General features: G+C 29.3%; 2 protein-coding genes across 7 annotated transcripts in view; one reads left to right on the top strand and one right to left on the bottom strand.

The window, feature by feature from the left end:
- Window positions 1–832: 832 nt before the first annotated feature.
- Window positions 833–3,234, top strand: LOC111622557 (selenium-binding protein 1-A-like). The gene is made up of 9 exons (XM_023364970.1): window positions 833–1,018; window positions 1,178–1,295; window positions 1,355–1,534; window positions 1,744–1,925; window positions 2,002–2,080; window positions 2,144–2,265; window positions 2,333–2,398; window positions 2,481–2,626; window positions 2,695–3,234. The coding sequence occupies exons 1-9, from the start codon at window positions 923–925 to the stop codon at window positions 2,855–2,857; spliced, it is 1,152 nt and encodes a 383-aa protein (XP_023220738.1). The 5' UTR covers window positions 833–922; the 3' UTR covers window positions 2,858–3,234.
- A 1,730-nt stretch (window positions 3,235–4,964) lies between these two features.
- Window positions 4,965–22,844, bottom strand: part of LOC111622523 (teneurin-m-like) — a 320,210-nt gene continuing 302,330 nt past the window's right edge. For all 6 annotated transcript variants that reach the window (XM_023364928.1, XM_023364935.1, XM_023364961.1 and 3 more), the window contains 7 exons: window positions 21,725–21,960; window positions 17,945–18,102; window positions 15,346–16,381; window positions 14,330–14,595; window positions 10,902–11,210; window positions 8,871–10,473; window positions 4,965–7,112 (listed from right to left, as the gene is read on the bottom strand). In XM_023364928.1, coding sequence (XP_023220696.1) covers window positions 6,232–7,112; window positions 8,871–10,473; window positions 10,902–11,210; window positions 14,330–14,595; window positions 15,346–16,381; window positions 17,945–18,102; window positions 21,725–21,960 — 4,489 coding nt within the window. In that variant the 3' untranslated portion in view covers window positions 4,965–6,231. The remainder of the gene's footprint in view (window positions 7,113–8,870; window positions 10,474–10,901; window positions 11,211–14,329; window positions 14,596–15,345; window positions 16,382–17,944; window positions 18,103–21,724; window positions 21,961–22,844) is intronic.

Genomic DNA, 22,844 nt, shown 5'->3' with positions numbered 1-22,844 from the left:
ATAAATATGTGTCCCAAGTTCCATAGTTGTATGTCTTACAGTTTATTAAATATATCAGTTTGAAATACGTATATTCTTTTTGGTCCACCCTGTATTTCTGATGCAAGTCATAAATTGCACACAGCAGCACCCTCAGACTATAAAAAAAGGAACACAAGCCGTAAAAATAGTGCATCTTACATTATGCAACAAGCTTCAAACTCTATGATTTAACGTTGGATCAGCGTTCCCACAAAGTGGTGCTAACTTGCCTTGAAAACAAGGAATATGGTTCTGGTCACCATATCACGAAGTTGCATGAGACAATGGACAAATGTCGTTCTTTAGTTTCTTTTATATCTGTAGAAAAAGCTAGAAGTCATAAACTTTCTCTTGATTTTGGGGCTCCCTTAAGGATTAGAAAATGGGCAACCGAAAGGAAGAAGAGGCAGGTTCCTAAAGTGCCCCATTGTACGGGCGCCCCTGTTTGCACAAGACTTTCTGGCAATTCTCAACAGATACGTTGCTTAAATGAAGTGCAGTCAATCCATATAATATTTTCGCGCCTACATGTGATATTATTCACATTGAATAACAGAATTTCTTAATAACGTTATATTATTCACATCATATCAGCTAGGATTTTTATTACTTGTGAAATGCCACATTTCAGGAGATAAACAAAAAAAGTTAATGGGCTATTTCTGGAAAGTGTGATGCAAGAGCATTCAGGAAACAAAGAAGGTCATAAATGAAATAATCGTTACTAAATACTTTAGTAAATTAAATTTGCATAATTTGTAAGCATTTTTATCTATAAAGGACAATATTAAATGTATGTTCTATTATCCAGATTATACACCGTTTAGAAACTACTCATATAGGAGACGAACTTCATCATTCTGGATGGAATGCTTGCAGCAGTTGCCACGACAAACCAAAAATGAAGCGAAGTCATCTAGTTCTACCTTGCCTGAATAGTGATAGAATATATATTATAGACGTTGATTCCAACCCGCTAAAACCCAAAATTCATAAAGTAATTTAAATATATTTTTGTAATAAATTTGAATTTCTTAGTAGATTATAAGGTCTACTTTTACAGGCTATTCTAAAATTTTAACAAGGCTAATTTCTTGTTTAGTTTAATTAAATTCTGTTAGATTTTTAAAATCAATATTTAATTTATTTCAATTAGATTATTGAACCAGATGAGCTTCATCAATACGATGCATCCGCACCTCACACCAGTCATTGCTTACAATGCAATGAAATTATGATATCGTGTATGGGAGATGCCGAAGCTAACGCTAAAGGTATGATAAAATTTATTTTATCAAATAATAATGAGATATGTTAACACTTTATTTTGTAGGAACATTTATAATTTTGGACAACGAATTTAACGTAAAAGGAACTTGGCAAAATCGAGACAACAGTGTTGAATTTGGTTACGATTTTTGGTATCAGCCGAGACATAATGTTATGATCAGTTCTTCATGGGGTTCCCCATCGGCTTTTCGTAAAGGTTTTCATCTAGATGATGTAAAAAATGGTACGCATAATAATGATAAATATCGTTACTTCTCGCGTATAATCCTCTTTTTCATTGAAGTAACTCAAATAATAACCATAATTTGATATACAAATTGGTTTATGTCGCATGGTTATAGAGAATCATACGGAACATTCTTTTTTTTAATTTATTATTTGATAGATCTAAAAATTCGACTATTAATTAAATATTGTCACTTATTTGTAAAGGTTTGTATGGAAAAACATTAACAGTATGGAATTGGAAAAAACGTGAAGCCATTCAGACTTTAGACCTCGGTTCTGAAGGATTAATGCCATTAGAAATTCGATTTTTACATAATCCGAATGCGACTGAAGGTTATGTGGGTTGCGCTTTATCTTCTACTGTTTTCAGATTTTATCAGAAAGAGGTAATTTAAAAAGTGACTTTACATTGATAAATTTGAATAAAAATTTAAATTTCATCTACATTTTTTACTCTAACAGAATAAAGAATGGGCTGCAGAAAAAGTTATTACCATTCCTGCAAAAAAGGTAAAAGGATGGTCATTACCAGAGATGCCAGGTTAGATGATTTAATTATGTTACTTCTTCTCAAGTATTATTTTAATTACTGTAATGATTTTAGGACTTATAACGGATATTTTAATCTCTTTGGACGATCGATTTCTGTACCTCAGTTGTTGGCTTCATGGTGACATCAGACAATACAATATTACAAATACAAAACAACCAGTTTTAGTTGGACAAGTAATATAATTATTCATGAATTTTCTTTTTTATTGATTATCATTGTCTTAAAATCTCACACTTTTAGATATTTTTGGGTGGTAGCATTACCAGAAATGGACCAGTAACTGTAATCGAAGATAAAAAATTAACAGTAGGTTTATCTTTGTTTTAAATCTAAGAAATGTCAATCTATTATGTGACTATGTTAAGCATAACTAAAAACTACATTTCAGGAGCAACCTGAAAAAATACGTGTAAAAAATAAGCTAATTAATGGTGGACCACAAATGTTGCAATTAAGTTTAGACGGCAAAAGATTATACGTAACAACTTCGTTGTATAGTGTTTGGGACAGACAATTTTATCCCGACATAATCGAGTGAGTATTTTAAGTGATCTAGTATTAATTATCCGTTGTTATGTTAATTAATAATGATTTCATTACAGAAATGGATCAAAAATGATGCAAATTGATGTTGATGATACCTCTGGAGGACTTACTATGAACTGCAATTTTCTGATCGATTTTGGTGAAGAACCAAATGGTCCCGCTTTAGCTCACGAAATGAGATATCCTGGTGGAGATTGTACTTCCGATATTTGGATATGAGTTGTTTTTCTTTCATTTTGTTTGTATGAATCAAGATGTATTTTTAATTATTTTTTATTTGTAAAATCTATAATAAATTTCATGTTTATGAAGAGTCTAAGATAAAGAAAAGTAAAAGAAGCAATTATGCTAAGAACGCACGTTCTACTGAAACGTTTTTTAATGTTTTCTCACTAAAATGTAAACTTTCAGGCGTATTCTTGGGTGGTCTACTTGCTCCAATTTGAGCTCGATACTTTCGAGCGCTCTCTGCGCTTGTCTTAGTGATAAAACGTCAGGTTATCGTTCTGAAAACCCCAAATCGAATCCGAGCTGTCGAAAACTACGAGAAATTTCAAGGGCGGTTCGTCTTAGATACATCAGGGCCCGTCCCTCTCCACCCGTTCACCCCATTAAGAGTTTTGCCAAATTCACTATTGAAGAAAGACTCAAAGGGCTAAAAGTCAAAAAGCAAAACAAAAAACTATAAATATTCGGTGATATGTTCTTTTTAATTAAAATGTATAGCGTCCATTCCTCACCTCTCGGCTGTTCTATAGTGGCCCTGGTTGAATCCATAATGGGCTTGCTAAAAAAACTTTTTCCCAAGACTTCGCAAAACCTCCATCCGCCCCTAATCGTAATTTTACAGCAATAAATTTGAATTTGAAAGCTAAAAGTGACATAACAAAGGAGAGTAATTCGTACACTCTGAAAACATTGAAACATTTCGTTTTATGTAAGAAATTGTACGCTTAAAAGTAACATAAATCAAGGATTCCATCATCTAGTGCTATCATTTTCCCCCTAATTGAGCAGGTTCAAAATTTCGCGATTGAATTTATCTGACAGAATCACTCGAGATTCATTGAAATTTACCAAATAATTTTGTAAAATTTTGCTGAATTAGTTACTGAGATCGTCAGAACCATGTAAAATTTGTAAGAAACAATTTGCGTATGGAAAACTAATGTTAACTAATATTGCTTCATATCATCGATCATTTTAAATAGAAACAACGTAATTATGTTAGAATATAATAGTTCTAATATATTCTATAATTCCCTAATCTCATGTTCCAAGGAAAAATGACTTGCAATCATTAAATAAATTATTTAGTTAGCAAAATTATAAGAAATATTTTTTGTTTACATAAAATTTTATACGAAACCGTAAGAAATTATAATAATTTTCAATAAAAAAATCATTCGAAATTATTCCGATGACTTATCCAGTAGCAAATCTTGATGATCAATTTTTAATTTGTGAGATGATAATTATTAAAGCAATAAAACTTCATTTTACTTAAAATCAACTACATGAATTTAAAAGAAAAATATAACAAAATTGAAGAGTACAGTAATTATAAAAACACAAACATTATTTTAAAGTAACAGTGAAGTTCCTTTTAGCAACCGAAACCTGGGTCTCCACATGGATCCTTCCCTGAATTATCCTCAATTAAGTTAGTTATATATTAGTAAAAGTTATCTTCAAATGTTATAATTTACATTTTTTCACTATGTGATGAAATCTTTAAATTAAGAATATTCTAGTATTCAACAATATTATCGTTTTATCTCTTCTATACACTATTGGGCTCCAATTTGAAATTGTAGACCTATATATTCCCACTCCATTTGTCTTTTAAATTTCAAGTTAGATGAAAATCGTAACCAAATATGGAAAGCTTAAGAGCTCCTTAAGCTTTCCATATTTTAACTTAAAAAAACAAGTGACTTCCGGTCTAAACCGGAAATCACTTGTTTTTTTAAGTTAAAATATGATTAAAAATTTCAGTCCTATATTGTGACCATGTCGCAATATATAATTGCTCGTTTGATTTTTCTTCAAGCTTATCACTTTTGATTGGATATTTCTTTAAAATGGGGATTTATAAAATATAAATTTTTACGATTTTGTGTTTTAATATCAGTAATGGATAATTTGCATGTGTTTTTAATTATCTTATCTTCATATTTCTGTTAAATGCAGCAATATTCCTATTGAATTGACCATAAATCTATTAAGAAGCAAATATTCAATTATCAAGTAAAATAAAAAAAAACAAACTACAATATTAAGATTTAATAACATATATCTCCCACAAACAGTTTATTTTACTTGATTAATATTAAGTACAAATCACTTATCTTTTATTTTTCTCTTTTTTTTTTTTTTGCTGGGAAAGGAAGAAAGAATATAAGTTTACTTAGAGACTGCCACTGTACAACTCAATTTTTGAAATAACATTTACTAATTTGGATTAGAAGGATGGAAATCACTTTTATATACTGTGCCAAAGATTAAGTATTAAAGCAGTAAGATTCAGAGTTGAAACCAGTTTGGCACATTTGATTTCTTTGACAAGAAACAATATAACAATAGATATAACTATCTTTAGTGAAGCATGGAAACATATATATGACAAACATAATCCCACTGTAAGGCACTTTGAATGAAATTTCTCGGCATCAATTTAGGATTTTAACTCAACGTTTTCAAATTTTGGAATCGTGATTAATTTAAATTGTCGGAGATTTATCTGTTGTCCGCGTTTATGGGTGATGCCGAGAGTGCATAGTTATATCTTGTGACCGATATTAGTGATGGCTATGTGATAAATTCACAATCACATCTGCTTCTTGCCAGGCCATCCAAAGAAATTCTATGATAATGAACGAGAAGTGTAGGCAAATAAGTAATATGTTTAAATAAAAAGAGTTTTTAAGTGAGTATGAATTGCACTTTTGATCCGATTATACAGTGGGATATTTCGGTCGGTAATCAGTCAGTTGGCAAAAACATATTTGAATGTTTCACATAACATTTCACTAAACAATTTAATATAAATCTATTGTACCGTATGTGAATATCAGTCATTGATTGTGCATGCCATCTTAAAAGTTATAACTGTAATTGCTACAGTATTCATTGTATACTGAAAGTTCTTTCACAGTTACACAACTGAAGAATACTGTGCAATCTTTCATCTAGTTCACGTGTTGTGTTGCGTTTCATTAAAACTTACAATAATGACGATTATAGTCGTGTTTCTTCTCAAAATATTTTCAAACATACATACTATGGAAACATTGGTAACTTGGTGTTCTTCTGGAATTTGATATTCCATTGAAAATAATGGATTTACTATTCATTCCAGAATTTGATAAACAATTTGTTTCAATTACAATTCATTTATGCTTTTGTGAAGAAATTTCACAAAAAATAACCGTTATTTTATGTCCACTTATAAAGCACCATTGTTCTTTGGCAAATTATACTAAAGTTCCTTTACACATATAACAATTACCACTAAAAATGTGATATTGGAGATATTTTGTGTAAGGCAGGTATCAATAATTCACACTTTTGATATAATTTTCTTCGTATCTTCACCTAATTCTTGGTCTCCTCGGTCGACCTCGCCGTTTCCTGTTACTCTCTTTTCTAAACATTATGTTTGTAGGATCGTCTGCTAATTCTGGATATTTATCTATGTCGTGGATATCTGTGCCATGATATTTAGCTACCATTTTGTTTGCTAAAAGCTCTTCTTTTTCGGATTTGGTCCAATCGTGAGATCCCCTATGGCCACTTTGTAACAACTCTACTTCTTGTTGCCATGCTTCTTCCACTGCTCTCTGTCTCGAATAACGGATTATTCTCCACCTTTCTTCTTCTAGCGTAGTTCCATAACGAATGTTTAATGCTACACTGGTACTCTGAAGTCTAAGGTCAATCTGACCATTGTTATTGAGACTATCACTGCTCTCTACAGGATGCATCGTTATGTTAAATACATTACCCAACCTTTGTAGTTGTTCCCAGTCAGTCTGAACTTTCTTCGCGTCTTCTTGTACAAAATAAAACGAATCCTGTCCATGTACAGAAAAGTGAAGATCCAATAGAAAGGTGCTATTAAAAACAGACGTTATGATATCTCTTAAAAGAGGACTTGCTTCATTAACTATATGTACAATAGCTCTGTTTTCGACTTTTGAAAGCAATATGCCATCACCCAAAACGGATGGCAGTGTCGCTATTCGTGAATTAATGCTTCGAAGAAAATTGCCTTCAACTTTAACTTCTGTCTGAGGAACTGTGCTGAAGCGACAAAATTCTGAAGCCATGACATTTGCAGTGCAGCTGAGTCCTGAAATTGTAGGCAAACTTTCCCACATTGATGTCACTTCATATTTTCCATTTGTTAATTTAGGATAAATTGGTACCTTCTCCATGTTAAAGCCAAGAACTGCTAACCAATCTTTGAGTTCTAAAAGGATAAAATATATGAAATTAATTATCTTTAATAGAATGTTTCAAGTAACTAACATAATTTTATTAATATGTAATATCATTTATGTTTTTAGTCTAGTTTTCATTTATTAATAACAAAAGTAGATTTATAGTGCACAAATTTCACATGTAATGTATTATACAATTTTTATATACAAGTTTATACAAGAAAAGTTAAAGCTTGCTGATTGAAAACAGTGATGTTTCATGCATGGAGATGTTTGATAAAACATCTCCATGCATTTGAGATGTTTTCTCAAAGAATATTGCCATATATCAAATCCGAATAGCAATCTTCCTTCTCACATATCAATCCATATTACGATTATTTTGACAATGACTAACCTTTACAATTAATAATTTAAATTTAGTATGAAAATTTGTTAATATTAATACTGTCCATGACAATTACAAAGAAAATTAGTGTAATTGAATTACATTCGATAACTATTTGACTGTATAAGAAGTTTTAGTTAAATACTATTACAGAACGTTATGATTTTGTTGTTTCAATTACAATTCATTTATGCTTTTGTGAAGAAATTTCACAAAAAATAACCATTATTTTATGTCCAAGAAAAATAGCATGCATCAATCAAAGCCATAACTTCTTTCCTACTCCAAAATCAGGATGTGTAATGTTTCTCAACCAACAAAACTTCTTTAGTAAAATTACTGTAATTTAAATGAATAATTCATCCACATATTTATTCTGACTTTTAAAAATGAACTTTATATGCACTTTTCCTAAACTAGCTCTTATTGCTTTGACCCAAATGTAGATTTTATTGAATCTAATTAATAAGAGACATCAGAATTCATTTAAATTGTATAACTAAGAAATGAAAAAAATGAGACTACTGAAAATATAACAGAATAAAGTATTTTCATTAAAAAATGATTCTTGGCATTTGATTGTTTTTTAAGTCAATCATCTTTAAGTAATTTGCAATTTGAATACAATTTACAAATTGATACAATTAATATAAAGTTACAAAATCATATACAAACACTGCCATTTCATTCATTTATTGAAATCATAGTTAACTTTAATTTTAACACTAAAGAGAATCAAGAAAAGTTTAAACTATCAAAAATTAAACTAGTTTTTTTTTGTATATTTTTAGTGTTTGACATTAATATAGTTTCTCTCTATTTTCTTTTCAACTTTTTAAGCTAAAAATAAACTTATTTATGCTCCATAATTAAAAATAATAAAAATATAACTAATTGATGCTTACCATACAACTTCCAGCACATTAAATATGGTGGAAGTTGTACTGACTAATTGATGTTTACCACACATAAAATTTCAGCTTCTTTAATGTTTCTATAAAATATACCTAACATCTGTGTTGTATAGATTCAAATGTCACTAAAACTGTGATAAAATGAATATGTGCAATTAGAAAATCCTCAAAATGCTCATTTCTAAAAATCAATTGACTATATGTTACTTTCTCAAAAGACAGAATACACTTTCTTCAAATTAACTGAGCTTGCATTAATCAAATTTCACTGTACTTGAGCATTTATTCAAAAAAAATTTATAAGAAAGACTCTTTTGAAATATTTTTCACTATAAAAAAATTCCATATTCCTAATTTTATTTTACAAATTTTGTAACTTTTTCTTGAAAACTGATTAAATTATTTTTGAAAAATATCTTAAATTACTAATAAATATTAAATGCAAATATCTTTTACACTTGTGTTATCCATAAAAGAATGCTTACCTGTTAATTGTTGAGTTTTCGTATTTGGAATATTAACTGGATCATTACTATGGAATCGATAAAGATGCATATTGAATGGTTTGTTAAGAAGTTCTGGTACATCTTCCCAATTAAGAGTCAGCCATTGAGCTCCAAGTGGATCATAAATTCGACTATTAAAATGAATCAGCTGAGTCAATGGATCACGAATTCCACCTTGAAAGTCTAAAGGTAAATAAAAATCTGCATTACTGTCACTTAAGACTTTTCCAAAAGGACTGCGCTGAACTTCTTTAACTATGTTCCCATCTGTATCAAATATTCCTACTGGTGTTCCGAGGTGATCAGTAGCAACATAATATTTTGTAGTTCCTTGTTGTATGTACATCAAATGACTATTTGAATCATATAATAATAATGTGGTAATACCAACTTGTGGAAAATGAATATGAGTGATCTGATAGGGATTAAGAAGGTCAGCATATAGGAATTGTGTTATGTTTCCTCTATGATCTTTTCTTGCAATAAGTCGTTTTTGTACATCATAATAATAGTAAACTTCATACTGATGTAGTTCAAATGCATGTATCAACTGACCTTCTGCATTAAACTGAAATTTTTCTTGTCCTCTTTGTATAATATAACCACGTGAATCAACCATATAAAGTTCTACATCACCATATCCTACGAGACGATCACCATCGTCATATCTTAATGATATCTGATGTTGCCCCTCCCAAAGACTTTTCATATTTCCATTTATGTCATAAATGAAGCGCCAAATATCTGTACCAGTAACTTCTTCCAAGAATCCATCAATTGTATAGCTGTAATTAGTAACTGTTGGAGAATTTTCTTTTCCAATTTTCATTATTGATTTCCTTATTCGACTACGGCTATCATATTGTAGACTGAGAGAATATATTTCTTTGTTCCATAAAGTCATAGCCAAAACAACTATCCTTCCATAAGAGTCATAGCCAATAGTTTTGGAATATTGTCGCATGTCATCTTGAATAAATATGCTATTAATTTTAGGTTTATGAAAAAGAAATTGTTGTACTTGCTCAAGAATTCCAGTTTCAGCATTATACTTAAATTTAATTTCACTTGCTCCTTTTCCATTAATTTCTAACTCTACATTTGATAAACGACTATCATATTGATATTTAAGTTTTAAACTATCTAAACCACTTCTACTGTTATATCGGTATCTTTCTTCTTTTAACAATGAACCATGATACCTGTAGTCAACTCTGCATTCTAATCCTGGAACTCTTCTCATTGTTGTTTTAATAAGAGAATGTTGTTCATAGTAACTGATATCTGTCCTTTCATTTCCACAGAATACAGAAGTAAGTTGTCCATTATTTGTATAATAATAAACTACCCTGCCTTGGTTATTTGGATGGAGTTTAGCCAATAAAAGCCCTTGGTCATTAAAATGAAGAATGTAAGGATGTTTTACACCAGGAGAAAGATAGAGTAATTTATAAAATCCAAGTGATGTCTGAGTGGCTATCTCATGTTTATGGCCATTAGGTGTAATCACAGCTTGCAAACTACCTGATGTATCATACTGAAGGAGATAACGACTGCCACTTGGAAGAATAATTTCAGTTGGCTAGAAAAAAAAATTTATAATTGAAATTATTATATTTATAATCTTTAAGCTATCACCAACAATATCAATAGATTAATTATAATACTTAATAAAGAAAGAAACATTTTACAAATGAGTATGTATTTATAAAAGATATAGCAGTTGAAACAAAATTTATATTGCTTGATATGAAACGAAAATCAATGAAATACATAAAATATAAATTTTATAAATCTAAATATTGTTCTATAGCTTATTTATTTGGAGAAAGTTGAAGCCTAACTCTGTCTAAAAATGTAACTTTCTTTACATTACAGTTTTATAATTATTTTTCAAATTTGGAAATATGTCTGCTGTTATAATAGGAAATGTCAAAAATTTTTAAAATATTGTGTATTTATAATTTGAATTTTTATTAATATATTATACAAAAATACTTATATATTTACCAGACTAATGGGACTGTCATCATATCGATACATAATGCCACTGTTATCTGAATATCGAATCTCAGCCAATCTTCCTTGAATATCAAAAGAATATCTTTCTGACAAGTAGCCTCTTTCCCATCTTGCCAACCGACCAAATCTATCATATTCTAGTTTAACTGGAGTTAAATTTTGACTGGGTTCCCATTGTTTTGGATGACCAAACTCATCATAACGAACTGTGACTAAAGGTATTTGATTTTTGTCATAAATTGTTTCGCTGTACTGTTCTCGATCAAATTCCACAGCTACCAGTGTTTCACCATTTATCTGGAAAAAAGAACATTAAACATTATATATTAATTTTTTATATCTAAAATAATGTGAGTTAAATTTTATTTCCTTTATATAATAAAAATTTTTTTATTTGGTAATTATAAATAATATATAAAAAGTATGATTAATTCACTTAACCATTTCTAATTTAAAATTATAAAAATCTTGCTACAAGTAATAATACAAAATTTATAAGTAATTAAAAAATTGTTACTACAGAAACTTAATGTGAGAAAATTTTTATATTTCATATGTTTAAAAATTTGAAACATTACAGAAGCTTTTGATTTTGCATTAATTGAGTATCTTATAGTGATGCTAAATACAAAAATTAATAGAGCTTAAATTAATAAATAAGAGCAAATTGAATCAGTTTAAATTGTATTTCATTACATAATACTACCAGTGGCGTGCCGTCCTTGGAAGTGGTGGAAGTGCCGCTTCCCTTGTATTTTCGAAAACATGAAAATAATCGCACAATATGTATTTATATTTGAACATGTCTTATTACAAATTTCTATACATGTGAAAAAATAATATGATTGCTATTGTATATTCGAATATAAATTTGTATATGGATATTCCCAATGGAAGCGCCGTATTGTCGAATATGGGACAGTGCCACGACAAAAATATTTGAATAGTGTAAAACAGCCAGATTGCATTCGTGCATGTGCTTTTCAGAGCACCAACCTCATGGTGTAAGCTACAAACACAATGCTTTCAATGGATTCTATCCAAGACCAGTTCTGGGCTGTTAGCCACCTCCCTGCTAGATATTCGGCTGCCCTTGCCATTATGCAAACCGCGAGTAGATTTATAACTTAACCAGTGACATACCATCTTTGGAAGTGGTGGAAGCACTGCTTCCCTTGTATTTTCTAAAATATAAATACATATTGTGCGATTATTTTCATATTTTAACATACTTTAAGTTAATTAAAATTAATATTTTATTATAACTGCATTATGTATCTTATTACAAATTTCCATACTACATGTGAAAAAAATGATAAGATTGTTAATATATACAGTGGTGCCTCGTATAACATACTTAATCTGTTTCAGGTGCATGTCCATTAAGTGAAAAGTCTGTTATACAAAACGCATTTTCCCATAGAAAGACATGTTAAAACATATAATTCGTTCCGCAGCATAAAATAACCATACTGTACCGCAACTGACCTTCTGCATTAAACTGAAATTTTTCTTGTCCTCTTTGTATAATATAACCACGTGAATCAACCATATAAAGTTCTACATCACCATATCCTACGNTTCACAAAACTTGGTACCAAGAATCTATAAGAAAATTAATGAATTAAATCACTGATTATTTCAGGAAGTCAACATTTTTTATTAAATAGTTCAGAACCTAACAGCTTCTGAGTCATTAAATTACACATTCTAAGCTGAGGATGATCAGATATTGACTGAAAACATTTTTCATTTTTATTAAACAAAAGAAATGCTTTCAGTCAAATATCTGATTTCGAATCTGTTAGGTTCTAAATCATTTAATAAAAAGTTTGGTTTCCTGAAATAAGCAGCGATTTAATCCATTAATTTATTTGTAAGATTTGTACAACATTGGTATTTAAAACAACAGTGTCCAAAACCAAACTCCAGCATACAAAATAATAGAGCTAATGTTCTCACATTTGATGAACCCTTATGTCTGGTAACATTAAAAATTCATGAAACAAATCGTTTCACGAATTTTAAATGTTACCGGACATAAAGGTTCATTGTGTATGTTCATTAACACCAGTAATTAAGTTAGAAGATTGCTAATGTTTTTGCCCATTTTAAATGGGGATTGCTGTACATGTGTTAAGAGAGGAGGTGATGTAAGAAAGAAAGAGGAAGGATGGAAGGTAAGAGGATAGAAAGTTCACAGTTTGTAGATCGTCTTCCACATGGTGGAGAAGGAATCAACATCATAAAAGTTAATGGCTATATTTTTTGGGTGGGTTTGTAAATTTCTACCTGCTCTAAATATCTGAGATGATGTTTCTGGGTGGAGCTACATATGAGGTATGCACAAATGAGTCAAAATTGTGCATACCTCATATGCCATACCTATAATGTGTATACCTCATTTACCACCTTTGCCTCTGACACTGACATAGATGTATTCTATGTCAGTGTCAGAGACAAAAGTAGCTAGAGTGGTGTTGGCCAACCCTGTCAGGATGGAATTCTGATACTCCCACATGGAAGACATTCTACAAACTGTAAACTTTCTATCCTCTCATCTATCTCTTAACAAATGTATAACAATCATTGTTTTAACAACTGTGGGATCATTTATCTGACAATGCCCATTTAACATGGGCAAAAACATTAGCTCTATTATTCTGTATGCTGGATTTGGTTTTGAATGCTGTTGTTATCAACTTTATCTAGTTTCTGAGCAGGTGGTTTTATACTGATATTTATTTGTGTTTCATTCATAAGCGAAGAAAGTTTTTTATATGTGAATAAAGTATAAAAGTAATCATATGTAATGATAGTCACATACTATTAGAGAAAAAGTCAATATGTTTAGTACAGTTTTGATTATATTTTAAATTGTGTACTAATCTATATATAATGCAATACATAAATACATAGTAGTTTTAAAACTGTTAGTTGAAATATTAACAGTCAACAACTGTTAAGTTTTCTATATATCATCTCCAGAATTTAAAAGATGCTACAATGTTGCAATGCTAATCTATTGTTAACAGTGCATAAATTAGAATAATTTTTTCCAATAGCTTTTACTATTTTTAACTTGGGATTGATTTCTTGAGCAGAAATCAATATTTGAATTAAAAAGTAGTATGAAGAATCAATATTTTCATTAGAATCAAAATAAAATTTTCTAACAAATGATTAGGATAATTGTTTCAAACATACACATTATTAATATTAAATGAAAAACTTGGCAAAATTAAAATTCTAAACAAAATTTTCATAGAATGTTTTAGAATAATAAAGAAAGCAAAAGATCACATAAGAATGATTTGATTGCATCACTGAAGAGAAGAGCTGCATTTTATAAAAGCTTAATAAATGTGACTATTTTTTTTCTTTTCGTTTTTAGAAATGTGGCAATTGAAACTCACCTTCATTTTCCTGCCCACTTGTGTTATTTGACGATTACGACCTTTGCCTTCCCTCCGTAAATAGTAACGCCACTCAAACTTTTGAGATACTTCATCATTTAATGTTGTTTTAAGTTTTGCAGGAACAGGAAATGTTTCACCAAGTACAGGACTTTGATCTGCTAAAACAGGACTAGGAACCGTTTCCATTTCTATTGTCCTAGAATCTTCCTTTGTTATTATCAAACTATTATCAGGATCTTTGGTAATTTTTTCTATTGCAGAACCTATAAATAATTTAAATAAATTTAAAAGACAAATAAAAGATGTTTTGCTAAACAGTTGTTAGATTAATAAAAATTGTAAGATATCCTCAAATATTACTATAATATTAAATATTAAAAAATAAAAACAAATTCAAACCAAAATTTTTTGTTAAATTAACATTGCACATCGTATTCTTAATGGAACAATGAACATCAGAACCATTTCCTATGTTTTATTAATGTAATTTTATAGTTCAACAAAAATACCATTTGGACTTGGTGCCATATTTAAGATAGTAATTCAGGAAATTAAAAATTTGTTTTCGTTTCCTGATTTTAGCATTTTTCTTATTATTGTAATATTATAGTTACTTAAAACATGTCATAAATGAGAATTTTAATCATTTTCAAGCTAGAATCCTATTTAGTGATCAATGTGCTTATTTGAATTATACTTTTCAAAATTTTGAATTATTATATAAATGAAGATATTATTTAGAAAAACCATTCTTACTTTTATACTTTATTTTCTTAAAAAAAAAGTAGTAAGTTAAAAGATAATAATCTAATCAAATTGAAAATTTGTAGGTGGTTTTTAAGCTAAGAAATAAATATAATTTAAAGAAAATTTTAAAGAGTAATAAGAATTTACTTTTATTTACATATATATATTGTTTGATATAACAGAAACAATGTAAAAGTTCTTTATTACACTAATCATCACTAAATCATTTTTTATAAATGAAAAATATATTAAAAATTTATATTTACCTTTATTTATTGTAACATCAGAACCTTTAATAAGCAAAGATACAGGAGTTTTATCATTTCTGGTAACAGTTACTGCAGCTCCTTTAATACTTAAATTATATGACAACTTTATTGTGTGACCACTTGGAGTGACTGCTTGTGTAAGTCGACCATATTTGTCATATCCATAGAGAAATGATTTACCAGAACTATCAATTTTGCTTCGCAAAAGACCTGTACTACCATGATATTCAAAAACAGTTTTAAAATTATCAGGTGTTGTAAAACTTTGTAACATTCTCATTCTGGTCATTTCAAGCCTACATTTTCCTCCTCGAGTATTTTCTATAGTTTTAACTTGATTACTATAGTCTCGGAGTATATATATTTTATTTCCTGCAGCATCTGTTACTGTACTAAGCTTTCCAAAACTAGTATTTACATTATAAGAAAATGTATATACAATTTTTCCAGTTAGTATGTTTTTAGTTGTTGTATGTTGGCCATGACGATTAAAAGAATATATTTCTTGGGTTTCAGGAGAGTATATTTCATATTCATGAGAATCATTTGGCTTAGGTAAAGAAGATGTGACTGACCAAATTCTTAAATTTCCCTGATCACAAATATGCAAAAGTCCATCTGGTGTGACAGTAATGGAAGAAATAGTATTCAATTTTGAAGTGGCAGCAAGAAAATTATCTTCATCAAAACATTTGCAATTTATATCCAGACAACTACATTTCATCTCTGCACCTGCAAATTTTGAGATGCGTCCATCACTTCCAATAACACGAACTCTATTAACAAATTGAGAATCACTTTCTGCAATATAAAGATCCCCATTAGGCGCAAAGGCAATACTTTGAGGTGATTCTAAAAAGACATCATTAGCTTGATCAGATTTTTCATGAGAAGAAGGACATTGTAGAGGTTTTCCTGCTATTACTTTTAATCTTTTGTCTGGAGTTAATTTTAAAACAAGATGATCATCTAAAATATGCAGAGTACCATCCAAAGGATTTATAGCCAGTTCAGTCGGCCATCTGAGATTAACCTGAAAAAGTTACATTTTTAATAATAATAAATCCAATAAAATAAAGATATTTTTAATTACAATAATTATTATCACAAAAAAAAACAAATATTTTTATATTGTAATTAATTATATAATGATAATTAAGTTGAAAATCTCTGGGTTAGAATTGGTCTGCTTAAATTAATTAATAACTGATGAATTTGATTATATGTGGATCTTCCTAGAATGGTATTAAAGTTGCAATTCTTACTTGAATAAACAATGTATTGTAAAGTATGTCATCTAAAAATAATCTGTTCCAGAAATATTTTTGTCATTAAGTCAAATTTTTTAACTAGAATATTTAATTATTGTGGTTATTTATTGCCACATTAATTACACATTGAGACTTAAAAATTTCAAATGTACTTTTATTAAAATTATCTACAGGTAGCAACATGTTCTATCTGTAATCTAAATTTACAAATCATTAATTAATTAATTTAGCTGATGAAATTTTAACTCAGAGAATTTCAGTGTAATCTGATGAAATCTGATTGATTGTAAGAAATCTGATGATCATCAATATAATAATAATTTAACTCATTTTATAATTAGGGAATATCCAAATTATTTATATTAATAATTTGTGTAATAATTTTATTCAAACATACTCAGATTTTCAAACAGAAAGCAGCATGTTCATTTCATTTGAATTTTGTTCTATTTGTTATATTGTGAAGAAACCTCTAGTGCAGAAGGATAAAAGCACTTCATTTTTAATTCTTAACCATCCAGCTAACTATCAATTTTTACATGGCAGCAGCAATTTTTAGCAATTTCATAGATTCCTTTTGATTGAATAACATAAAATAATTAAAATTTTTAAAATGTCCACAACAAAACAAATCTTGTTAAAAATATTTATTCTTGGTTTTCTTTTTCATGTCAAAAACACATGTTAATTTCCTCTTAATTTCCTGTATATTTGAAAATATACAGAGGAAAAACAGTGCGTCTTAAATTTAGTAATTGCCAAAATTTAATTTTTATACAAACAACATACAGTAGTCAATAGAATTTTATTTATTTATTTTTAATAATATAAAACAGTGGCATGTTGAAGCTGTGAAAGTGCAGCTTCCCTTGTATTTTCCAAAATATAAATAAATATTGTGCGATTATTTTCATATTTTAATTTACTTTGAAATTAAAATTAATATTTTATTATAACTGCATTATGAATTTTATTACAAATTTCTATACAAGTGGAAAAAAATGATAAAATTGTTATTGTATATTCGAATCTAAATTTGTATATTCATATTCCCAATGATTGTCGAATACAAGATAGCTTCTAAGGCAAAAATATTTCAATTGTGCAAAGCAGCCAGATTACAGGCATTTGTGCATGTGCTTTACAGAGCACCAATCTCACACAGTTTAGTTCATGGATGCTACACACCAAAACTTCCAATGATTCTATCTAGGTTTGGCACAGCTTCCCTATCATCAAATGTCATCACATGCCACTGATACAAAATGCATCTAGAAGTTTAAAAATATGCTAAAGAAAAAAATTAAGCCCAATATCATGATTACCTGACTTAGTGTTATAGTTTTTCCACAAGGAAATGGTTTCCAATGGCTCTTATGATAATGATCGCCAACTATGGTATGAATAATTCCATTACGATCCACCATTCGGATATTAGTGCCATCAGCAATAAAAATTTCATTATGAGCCGAAATGGCCATACCTATAAATTTAATTTTTAAAAGTTAGTTAATATTTTTTAAAATTGTATATTATTTTTTCATAATTTTAAATATCATTAAAATTTATAAAAACAAAATATTTCATATATTCATAATTTGATTCATTAATTTTAAATTTTTTAACATTTCCATTACAGGAGACCCTCAATTTTCACACATTCTACTTTTGCACAATTCGCTATTTCACACATTTTTAAAAATTCAACTTTTTAAATATTTATGTCGATAATGAAAAAATTTGCTTCCATGCAGAATGCTCATACACTACAAAGTGCAGTAGCTCTTCCATTTTGTCCATTTTTCACCCGAAGAACTGTTAGTTCAAAAACGTTAGTGAAAGCTGTATAGTTGAGAAATGGAAGGATTTTTGTCATCATGGATTTGATCAAAATAATGATGATGTTGATCATCATTATTTTGATCAAAACCATGATGACAAAACCATTTTGAAAAACTCATAGGGACATTATTTTGATGTTGACCATCAAAATAATGTCCCTATGAGTTTTTCAATTATTCAAGCTAATGCTCTTAGTTTGCATGAAGATTGGAAGGCTATAGATTATATGAAGATTCTAACATTCTAACAAGGTGTCTCAAGCAAGTAATGGCTGGTTCAACAAATTTAAAATTTAAAATGAGATATTCTTTACATAATATTAAATTCACTGGAGAATCATCTGATGCAGATAAAGATGCTGTAAAAGAATTTATTTCCTCATTGTCCAAAAGTATTGTAGATGGAGAATATTCTCCTAGCCAAATATTCAATGTAGATGAGATGGATTTATTTTGGAAAAAAATGCCTAATCGTACATTTTTATTGAAGGAAGAATCAGTTGCCCCTGGACATAAACCTTCCAAAAACTGATTGACATTGACATTGCTTCTTGGTGGAAATTTAAGTGGTGATTTAAAATTGAAGCCATTGTTAATTTACCATGTGGAAAATCCCAGAACATTGAAAGGGAAAGATAAAGAATTGCTTCCAGTCATTTGGAAATTATAGGGTTGGCAACTAAGTGATTGTGGATTTTGTCAATAGGTGGCCTTAGCACATTTTTTTGCTTTGTCATCGTGTTCAAAGCATTTAACCTATATTGTTTTCTTATTGTTTGGACTTCCACCTTTAATTTAGGAAAAAAATTGTATCAATTAGTTACTTAGTTTCATTTTTATTCCAATTTAAAATTGGAAGAATAAGACGTGCATTTCAGACATATTTTATTGTATTATTTCCGAAAAGGCAAGAACGCATCATAAGCACACAAGAAGTTATGTGCCGTATATGGGAATGAAGCCTTAAAAGAAAGGCAGTGTCAAAATTGGTTTGCCAAATTTTGTTCTGGTGATTTTTCGCTGAAAAATGCTCAACGATCTGGCCGTCCAGTTGAAGTTGATGAGACCCATATCAAGGCCATTATCGATTCAGATCGTCATAGCACAACGCGTGAGATTGCACAGAAGCTCAATGTATCACATACATGCATTCAAAAAAATTAAAACAACTTGGCTATGTCCAGAAACTGGATTTATGGGTCCTTCATCAGCTTAAGGAAATTCATTTGACTCAACACATTAGCATCTGTGAATCTCTTCTGAAACGCAACGAGATTGATCCATTTCTGAAACGACTGATTACTGGCGACGAAAAGTGGATAGTTTATAGCAACGTTAATTGGAAAAGATTGTGGGTGATGCGAGATGAACCGGCCCAGATGACACCAAAAGCTGAGATTCACCAAAAAAAAATTATGCTGTCAGTTTGGTGGGATTATAAAGGAATTCTATACTTTGAACTTTTACCAAGAAACCAAACCATTAATTCAAATGTGTATGTTCAACAACTTGCCAAACTAAGTGTTGCAGTTCAAGAAAAGCGGCCAGAATTGGCAAATCGTAAGGGTGTTGTTTTCCAGCATGATAATGCAAAGCCCCACACATCTTTGGTCACTTGCCAAAAATTATTGGAGCTAGGTTGGGATGTGTCATCACATCCACCTTGCGCCTTCAGATTACCATTTATTTCGTTCCATGCAGAACTTCTTAAATGGTAAAATTTTTAATGAAGCTGATGATGTAAAAACACATTTAATTCAGTTTTTTGCTGGCAAAAATCAGAAGTTTTATGAACATGGAATTATGACACTGCCTGAAAGATGGCAAGAGGTCATTGACAAAAATGGACAATACCTAATTGAATAAAGTTATATTTTTAAGCAAAAATTTTTAATTTTCCTTCTTATTTAAAATCTGCAATCACTTAGTTGCCAACCCTATATATATAAAAATGACTGGGTTACTGTGTTAATATTTAAAGATTGGTTCACTTTTCATTTTGTGCCAACAGTTAAGCAATATTGTAAAAATAATAATTTACAATTTAAAGCATTTTTAATCTTAAACAATGATCCAGAACACCCAAAATCTCTGCAGAATTTATACCCGAAAATCAATGTTGTGTTTCTTTCTCCCAATACTACCTGCCTTATACAGCCCACGGACCAAACAGTGATAGCTACATTTAAACAATGTTATATGAGGACAATAATGACTAAGGCCATCAAGACAACTGACAGGAAAGATAGAGGCCAACATTAACAGATTTTTGGAAGAACTATAATATATGGAATGCAATAAACAATATTGGAGACTTGTGGGCTGAAATAAAAGAGTCAACAATGAAAGGTTCCTGGAAATAATTATGCCCACAAATGATAAGTGATTTTATAAATTTTGAAGAAACACTGGAAACTATCACAGATGAAATAGTTAGCCTAATGAATGAACTAAACTTGGACGTCATCAATGAAGATGTTAATGAGTTGATTGAATCTCACTCAGAACCTCTGCCAAATGAATACTTAATTGAGCAACAATGAAATACACAATGAAAGTGAGGAAGAAGAAGCTGATAAAAATGTCAAGACTTTGACAATTAAAAATATGAATGAAGCCTTCATACATCTTGACAAATTTTTTACTATCATAGAAGAATGTGATCCCAATGGAGAACATATATCTCAAGTATGTAGGGTGATTGAGAAAGACACAGCATGTTATAGAAATCTTTATCAAGATAAGAAAGAAAAGGGTGGTATTCAACTAACTCTTGACAAGTTTATAAAGAAAACACTTGAAAGCACTTAAACACACCTTGTTAACTTCATTATGTATACATATTGATAAATAAATACTTTAAAACAGTTTTTGGTGCATATTTTTTTACACCCCTCTACTTTCGAACACTCAACATTTGCACACTCTTTCAGGAACCAATTATGTGCGAAAGTCGAGGATCACTTGTATATACTTTGTGACAATATGTATAATGTTATTTTTCTGACTTGTTTAAGCCCAAAAATATTATCAATTAAGTTATTTTTCATCTTTAAAATTTATCTTTTTAAAATCAGAAATAATAAAATTTGCCATTAAAATTTATCTTGATAAACTGTTGAAGATATATCCTGCACTTACAGATTAATAAAGAAATTTATTAACTATATTGATCAAAGAGAAAAACGATGTTTAAAAAAAAGTCAGTTTTGAATCAATTTTGTTGATCTTTTACCATCATTATCATATAACATAAAAACTTACCTTTTGGATATGCCAATTTAGCATCTCTTGCTGTTCTACCATCTCCACATAAAAGCTTATCCCCTGGTAGACATTTACTACCACTTCCAACTACTACCTCAATATTATTTTTTATATCAACTATATCATTTAAATTAATAACTCGGAAAATCTGGTGTCTTTCAGGATCTGATATGTATAATTTACTATCTGCTGGTCCAACTGCTAAATGGTAACGATAAGCAACTTGAGCTGCACTGCAAAGAAACAGTGTTATTATTATATATAAAAAGTTGTATCTTTTTGATAAATACAATTTTTAAATTTGAAAATTTTATATATTCCAAAACTTAAATTTTTTCAAAGAAAAATTATTATTAATGAGTTATCAAATTCAAAAGCCACTTGATAACAATGCTAGCACTTTCAACAGTAATGCACCATCAAAAGTGCTAGCATTATTCTTTGAATCTAGCTTTAGCATTATTCTATAAAAGTTATTCTTTGTAAATAAATGTAATTTTTATGCAAAAAGACAATTGTTCAACTAAATTTATAACATTAATGATATTTTTGCATATAAATATAAAATTTTTAAATAAATGAAATGTTTCGAAGCATAAATTTTTTATATAATCATTCATGAATCTACATTAACAATTTTTTCTGTTGATTTCTATTATGCTATATTATGCCTTTAATGGTTGTTTTCTTGATTCAATCATATTTGGTCTTTTGCCACACAGTTGTATTTTGAATTAATTTGTTAAAAGGAATTATGATTTATATTCAAATAGATAGACAAGTTGAAGCTTCATAGCTTCAACTTGTCTGTGGAATACTGACAAGTTGAAGCTTCATAGCTTCAACATGTCTGTGGAAGTGTGGCTTCCCTTGTATTTTCTAAAATATAAATACATATTGTGCAATTATTTTCATATTTTAATGTACTTTGAATTACTTAAAATTAATATTTTATTATAACTGCATTATGTATTTTATTACAAATTTCCATACTACATGTGAAAAAATAATAAGATTGCTATTGTATATTTGAATATAAATTTGTATATACATATTCCCAATGGAAGTGCTGTATTGTTGAATACAGGACAGCTTCCATGGTGAAAATATTTGAATT

The sequence above is a fragment of the Centruroides sculpturatus genome, unplaced genomic scaffold (genome assembly GCF_000671375.1).
Source record: "Centruroides sculpturatus isolate CEXI.00-Female unplaced genomic scaffold, Cexi_2.0 scaffold23, whole genome shotgun sequence".
In the NCBI taxonomy this organism is placed as follows: domain Eukaryota; kingdom Metazoa; phylum Arthropoda; class Arachnida; order Scorpiones; family Buthidae; genus Centruroides; species Centruroides sculpturatus.
This window is presented reverse-complemented; position numbering and strand designations above follow the sequence as displayed.